This window comes from Xenopus laevis, chromosome 6L (genome assembly GCF_017654675.1).
Source record: "Xenopus laevis strain J_2021 chromosome 6L, Xenopus_laevis_v10.1, whole genome shotgun sequence".
Taxonomy (NCBI): Eukaryota; Metazoa; Chordata; class Amphibia; order Anura; family Pipidae; genus Xenopus; species Xenopus laevis.
Window position 1 is genome coordinate 76,852,592 of NC_054381.1, and position 7,906 is coordinate 76,860,497.

General features: G+C 37.3%; 1 protein-coding gene across 7 annotated transcripts in view; it reads right to left on the reverse strand.

Annotated features, from left to right (window-relative positions):
• LOC108719053 overlaps positions 1-7,906 on the reverse strand; it is a 121,589-nt gene that overhangs the window by 80,906 nt on the left and 32,777 nt on the right. For 6 of the 7 annotated variants that reach the window (XM_041566206.1, XM_041566205.1, XM_041566203.1 and 3 more), the window contains one exon: positions 2,881-2,899. The exons of the other annotated variant lie outside the window; for it this stretch is intronic. In XM_041566206.1, coding sequence (XP_041422140.1) covers positions 2,881-2,899 — 19 coding nt within the window. Of the gene's footprint in view, positions 1-2,880; positions 2,900-7,906 lie in introns of those variants that run through there. 7 annotated transcript variants of the gene reach the window in all.

A 7,906-nucleotide genomic window follows, 5' to 3' on the forward strand; every position in this document is an offset into this window, starting at 1 on the left:
CCAAATGAAATTTAATAGCCTCCAGTCCCTTATCATGTGGAATAGAAGAGTAGAGCGAGGCCACATCAAGTGTGGCCCAACTATACTCTCCATGCCACACGATCTTGCCAAGTTTATCAAGTACATCTGTAGTACCCCTGACGGTTTTACTAAGGGGAGGGACTACATGTGCTAGTACTTAAGGAACAGAGCAAAAGAGACTAGTTGGATTCTGCCTATGACTAAGTGCTGGGTAAGCATGAAACGCGTTAGGCGTTAGAGGGGATATTTTTCATGTTTTTTAACTATTGATGTAAATAAAGTATATTTTTTTACTTACTAGCATGCCTTGGAGAAATTATTGAGTTCATGTTGTTGGAGAGACTAATTTCAAATTTCCACATATTTTCGCAGTATTCGTTGCAAAGGCCTGTGACCATAATATTGTCTAGGTAGGCTGTGGCTGAGATGCCTTGGATCCTGAGGGTTGCCAAGAGGGCACAAAGCAGTTTGAAGAATATTCTGGGGGCTGAGCCTAATGGGAGAGCCTGAAATTGAAATTGCCATTTGCCTATTGGGAACTGTAGAAAAAGTTGGTGGGCCGAGTGAATGGACACGTGGAGGTATGCATATTTTTGGTTTATCTTTGACATGTAGTTGTAGTAAGTTTAATTTTCCTGTTCTGGTATTGAATCTGTCAGCTCAGTAATTCAGGCCCAGACTTTAAACTGTTACAATTTTGCAACATTTAGTTGATACATTTTCAGCAGCATCTCTGGAGTATTAGGAACAATTTTACCAGCTGCATGTAATGAAATTCATGGATTCTGTTCAGCAGGGCCAAAGATAAGAAATGTATCAACTAAATATATCAATTTAGAACAGTTTACAGGGTCGGTGACCCCCCCCTCCCAGAGCTGCTTTAGAAGATGGAAAATGAAACATTACACTTCAATATTAGAAAAACGGTCACACATAGAAAATAGAAAGTAAATGGAAAAAGTATTTCTGGTGAACTATCTGAAAACAACTGAATTGAAAAAAAGTGTTGAAAGGTGAACAACCCCTTTAAAAGACAAAATTATTATGTGGTAATGCATCAGTGATATAAATGCTGCCCTTGTTTTCGATGTAAATGGTTACAGACTCTACAGTAAGGTTTCCAGATTGTAATGGTCACATGCTTGTTGGTTTAAGATTTAGTTATGGAAATCAATAATCATCTTGTAGTTCCAGGTATATCTAAGTAAGCAAATGTGTACCACAAATCTCAGGTTTACTGACCTTAGTCTAGGCTAGTTTTCCAAAAAAATCTAGGTGGTCAAAGAACTACTAAAATTTTACCAGAACTGCTTGTTATGCATTCACTTCTTTGGGGCAACCCTGGGGTACAGACTCCCATACTCATAATACTCATAATATCTGCTCTAGTGAGTCAGAGAGCATGATTGAAAGGACTGAGAAGACGGCAATTCAAAAACTTGGACACAACCACTTGTAAGAGAGTGTCCCCAGACTTCTCACTCAATAGGGGTTACTTTCTATATCTTAAAGTAGAAAAGTAGATCTTCAATGTACGCAGTTGCCTGAAAAATGAAGCTTGTGGCAAATATGCTTCCACAAAAAAAAAACTTTATTTTTGAGAAGAAAAGTCAGTATTAATTAAAAGGTATGTTAGATAATAGGCTGGCAAATGAAAAATAGTAATCATTATATCCTCCTCTATCATCCTTTCCAAATAAAGCAACATTCTACTGGGAATTATTGAATGGAGAATGATTTGGGGAGTTGTATAATACACAGAGTCACTCAGTGTCTACTAAAGTAGTGCTGTCTCATAAAATGGGCATTAATTTGAGGGATGGTGACAACATTTTGCATCTCTATAGATCCCTGGTAAGGCCTCATCCTGTTGTGAAGTTTGGGGTCCCAGTCCTTTAGAAAAATAAATGGAAAGAGTACAGAGAAGTGTAACTACAGATACAATCTTTTTTCCCATAGAGGAGAAGGAATCCTAAGTTGTTAAACCTTTGAACAACTGAAGTGGCAGGTGTTTAAAGATTTAAAGGAGAACTAAATCCCCAACAAAATTCATAGACCCCCTCCCTGCTCACCCCCAGCCTAGATACTACCCTTGGTAAATGCCCCTAACTATTTACTTACACCTCAGTGCAGATTTAGGGCATCAGAGTTCACGGGCGACATCTTCTGGCACTTCGGTAATCTTCGGGTCTTCTTCCTTCACTTTCTGCGAAATCAGAATGTTGCTCCAACTTTGCATGAGCCAATACAATTCTCTCATTTTGAAGAGAAGAAGATGGTGCCCGTGAACTCTGATGCCCTGAATCTGTAGCGAGGTGTAAGTAAAGAGTTAGGGGCATTTACCAGGAGTGGCGGCTAGGGTATATGTAGGGTTGGGGGGTAGGGTTTTTTAAATTAAGGGTTGAATTCTCTTTTAAGAAAGGCCGTTCACAGATTACATTTTTGGTAGTGGTTTACTTGCCCTCAAAGTGGCTTGGATAACTTTGTGAACAAACATAATATCCAAGGATATAGTGATTTACAGTTAGTGTAGTATAGGTATCAGTATATAAATTTATAAATGTGCATTTGTGTGATAGGGATAGACACTGTAGCATTTGGAAGGTTTGAACTTGATGACCTTTTGTATTTTTTTTGACCCAAAGTAACCATGTAATATGTAAACTAGCCTTTCCATTCAAAATATAGTATGCTGTTAAAATCATGAAGCAACAATCACTGCCTCTCACCAAAAAGTAACAGAATCTAGAGTTTGACATAACAAAATATAAAATAATTGAAAGGTGTAATAAGTTTCCATAAACATCAAAAGATGTTTAACATTAAACAAGTTTTTTTAAATTTAAAAATAAAACTTACCAGCATCGCATACTTCCATCTTAAGTTACACGTTGTTCCAAAAATAAAGCAAAGTTAAAACATAATTAAATAAATTTGAGCTAAACAACATTCTGTTTAATGATATCACAAAATCACAGTAAGCCAATAAACAAATTGTAAGATGTTTCAAGACTAAATAGCCTCCCATACATTATTGCTCCTGTTCCCATTCAAATTCCTTAAAGGAGATTAAAGGAGAAGAAAAGCTCAAAGACTGTTTATTGGCAACAGATTAGCCACAATAGTGCTATATTTATTCTGCAGAATGCTTTACCATACCTGAGTAAACAGCTCTAGACACTGTCTCCGTTTATTTAGGATAGAAGCTGCCATATAAGCTTGGTGTGACATCACTTCCTGCCTGAGTCTCTCCCTGCTCACTTACAGCAAGGATGGGAGGAGGGAGGGGGAGAGAAGCAAACTGAGCATGCTCAAGCCCTGTCCTGGAGGTTTATGCTGAAAACAGGAAGTCTGATACAGAAGCCCATGTGCACACAATAAAAGGCAATAAATGCCGTGTTTCTTTTGACAGAAGACTCAGAGCAGCATTACTTACTGGTGTATTTATATAGACCTTTCTGATAAAGCTTACTTAATTTTAGCCTTTCCTTCTGCTTTAAAGAAAATCTGGTAGGGATTTCCCCTTCTAGTCTGCTGAAATAAACTGTATGGATTGGAAGTGGAATATTTTCAAGATCACTCTGCCAGTGCAGCTACTTTAAACTTTACACTATTATACTGAATATATAATGACCAAGATGAATAAAAACCGTCATAAACACTTTGACATTTACCTCAGTTAGAAGTTCTAATGGCATAGCCCCTCTCACCACTATAGTTAGTGAGCCGGTGGACTCTTTTTCCTTTAAATTTATGCATCACCAGTTAGTACATTGGTTCCAAACACACTACGAAAAGGCCAAGTTGTTAACGGATACGACGCCATTTGATGATTTATGTCTAGCTAAGGACTCACCACAACATGCCATTTCGCAGATATACAATATCATTCACAATCTTAAGCAGATACAGTTGCCTGGTTACACCACAAAATGGGCAGATGATATCAAGCGCAGAATAACCGAGAAAGAGTGGGATATTAGCTTTAAGCTAATGGCAACGGCCTGTAAAGCTCAGGAGACAAATTATAAAATACTGTCCCGATGGTATCGCTGCCCGGTGGTCCTTCATAAGATGTTCCCGAACTCCTCGACATGTGCTGGAGGTGCAATTTACACAAGGGGGATATGCTACATATGTGGTGGGAGTGTCCTATGATCCAAAACTATTGGGTTACTATAATAAAATGTATATCTAAGGTGACGGCTATAGACCTCCCCATCGACCCTGGGATGGCACTCTTATCAATACCTCCTCCACAAACCATTATTGTGCGGAAGGCATTGATTGCTTTCGCCTTAACGGTGGCCAGATCAGTTATTCCCAGATATTGGAAACAAAGTCTTACCCCGCCTGTTGGGGACTGGATAAAGGAACTTAACTCTATTATGCGCAATGAAGAATTGCTCTCCTATTCAAACAAAACACAGGACAACTTTGTCCGCACATGGTCGACAGGGATCGTATTTAGAGAAACCCCTGAATATACTGCTATGCTTGTCAGTTGAATGTGTAATCTGTTCTTCTGTTCATCTCAATGTATACCCAGGAAAGCAAAGGGTGACCTTGAGATAATTAATAGGATGTCATATGCTCGGGTTTAGCATACCCCCTCGTTTGCCGAGAGGGAAACCAATGGTATTGTATTGGAACTGTGTCCCCCCCCCCCCTCCCCTTGTTATTGATGCGTAACGTTTATACATAACTCTACTTACAGGAATATGATTAAAACTTTCTGCACTCATTACTATGGAAATTGTATAGGTGATTATGGCTACACCTGAATTCTTACTTTGCAAAATGTAATAATGCATGATCGATTCACTCAAGTTATGTATGCATGTAACTCTTACATATCACTCTTGATGTTATATGTGTGTACTTTACATTTCAAAAACGGAAAATAAAGAATATATATAAAAAAAAAACCGTCAAACATTTCGAAACAACTCTTGACACTAGCCCTAACACGATGCACAAAGTAGATTCTGTCTTTTCACTTGTGCGTCATGCCCAAGTCTATGAACCTACATTTCCCTGCCTTCTGAAACGAGTTTAAATAAAACATCCTGAGAACTCCTATAGGGACTACATTAACAGTAAAGCTACCGTAAAACTTTGCAAGCGAGTAACAAGCTTCTTGCACACTTCTTGTTTTCTTTCAGTAATCTATCAAGGTTATTAGTGATGTGCGGGTCAGCAAAAACTCAACCTGCACACCACCCTAACCTGCAAAATGTTGCCATTGTAGAACCCTCACCCAACCCATACCCGCGTCTTCTAGCCCTGTATGCTACTATTGTGCGCGATTCTGGTTCAAAAACACTGAATCTTCGGGAGCAGTAGAGGTGTGTACTTCTCCATTCTGACCCACACCCAACCCTAACCTGCAACAGTTGGCCAAATTTCAACCCTCTTTACACAGTACAATCTCACACAGTTGGGCGCTGTTCCAGACTACAGAGAGAGGCTTGTATTCATCTTGAAAAACAGCTTTATTTAAACAAACTTGGTGGTTTAGATATTATGCAGTGGGTGCTTCTGGACTTGCGCGTTTCTTGCCTATAAACTCGGCAAGTCAGTGTTAGTCACGTGGCTCAAGATTTAAATTACTTGCACATCACTAAATATTAATTATACAATTGATGTGAGAATTATTTAGCTAGTGATATTTAGTTAGTGAAGTAGTTATATACTTATCAGTACACAATTACATCCAATATAGCAACTGTGTGAAGTATTTACATTATGATGTTCATTTTGTTACTTTTTTGATACTTGTAACACATAAAGGGAAAATTTGTTAGTTGGCAACTAAGTAATAGTATAAAACTGTATGTGTCTAAAATGTGTAATAAAAACATCAGCATATTGTGTCTTATCTAAAATCAATGTGTTCTATAATCACCTTAGCTTCGATTATTTTATTATATTAAGGATTTATGAAAATGTATTATGAACTAATAACTCCTTTAAATAAATTTTTTAAAAACACTATCTATTGAGCTCTCCATCTTCATATATTGTTATTCATGTGTTATACTGTATATCAACTTGAGGCACTACAAGGAGTCGAACAAATACATTATTTCACTGTATATTATAAATAAAGATTTCATTGATTTTTAGATGGTTAAATTAATTAATGATAAATTATTAGAGATGCGTTCCCTACACTTTATTATTATTATTATATTATCTCTGGTATCAATTCTCTATAATAAGCAATACCTGAGATTTAATTTCTCAATGCTTATTAAATGATCATTTGATCTCATTCTTAATCATTTAAGTTTCTGTTAAACAATGTTAGTAATTGATCCAAGGTTACATTCTATTCTCCTAAATACCTTGGTCCACAATGTCAAGTATACCGATATGTTGTTTTAAACTTATTTCATCTCTCGGTACTTTGTCTAATCCATATTACTGCATTTAATTAGGGATGCACCGAATCCAAGATTCTGCCTTTTTCAGCAGGATTCAGATTTGGCCGAATCCTTCTGCCTGGCAGAACCGAATCCGAATTTGCATATGCAAATTAGGGAGAGGGAAGGAAATTGTGTGACTTTTTGTCACAAAACAAGAAGTAAAAAAATGTTCCCCTTCCCACCCCTAATTTGCTATGCAAATTAGGATTCGGATTTGGTTAGGTATTCGGCTGAATCTCTCGCGAAGGATTCGGGGGATCGGCCAAATCCAAAATAGTGGATTCGGTGCATCCCTACATATAATACTTGATGTCACATTCTCTATTGAGGCCATGTGGCCGACAGTATCTAAAGTAAGTATCCATTTGAGTTCTTTCTTGGATAAGATTTATCTATATCCCCCTTCCTTTTCCCCAATTTCACAGTTTCTATAACTTGAAATGATATTTACTGCTCATTAGCATTATGTGCTTTCATAACATGTTCTGCTATCGCAAATAAAATGTTGTGTCTATTGATACATGCCAAATGTTCCAACACTCGATCCTTAAATCTCCTAGTTGTTTTTCCCACATACGGTTGTCCACATTTGCATGTAGCAGGATATATTACATTTTGTGTTCTACAATTGGCATATGTTCTGCACTTATATATCGTTTGTGTTGTAGTACTCTGAAAATGTTCTGATCTTTTTATAAATCCACAGCATTCACAAATATTAGCCCCACGTTTGTAAGTTCCCACTACCAATTGGTCACAGACCACAGCCAATTGGTCTGAACTTTTTTTTGTCTGGTAGCATGCTTGGTGCTATTCTGTCTCTTAGGTTGTAGCTATGTCTATATTCAAATTGTGGTTTTTTAAGATATATAGTAGACAGAATAGGGTCCATATGTAATATTGCCCAATGTTTATGGATTATTTTCTCTCTCTCATTGGCTTCCATGCTATAAGTTGTTATATATCTCATTCTATTAGTGTTACATTTATCTTCATTTTTAGTGCGTCTGAAGTAGTTCCATTCTATTTTTTGATACTGCTCTATCATAAGCTGTTTTTATACATTTGGTATCATATCCCCTTGAGATTAGTCTGTCCCATAACTCCATTTACGTCCCCTGTGTAATAGAGATTTTCTACTAATGTTTTTCCTGTGCATAGATCCGTATGTATCATATTATCTTGTGATGTGAATTGTATGTCCAAAAAGTCTATACTCTTTGCATCACATTTGTATGTGAATTGAATATTTTTTTGGTTGTTACTACAACAAACACCTGGAGTTGTTGTTCTGTACCCTCTCAGATTATGATCAAATCATCTATTTAGCGGTGATAACTTAATATTGTTCCTGAAAGGTGTACTGTCTGCAAGATGTGGCACTTCTCGAACCACCCCGTGAAGAGGTTGGCATAAGATGGGGCAAAACATGCTCCCATCGCTGAGCCACATCT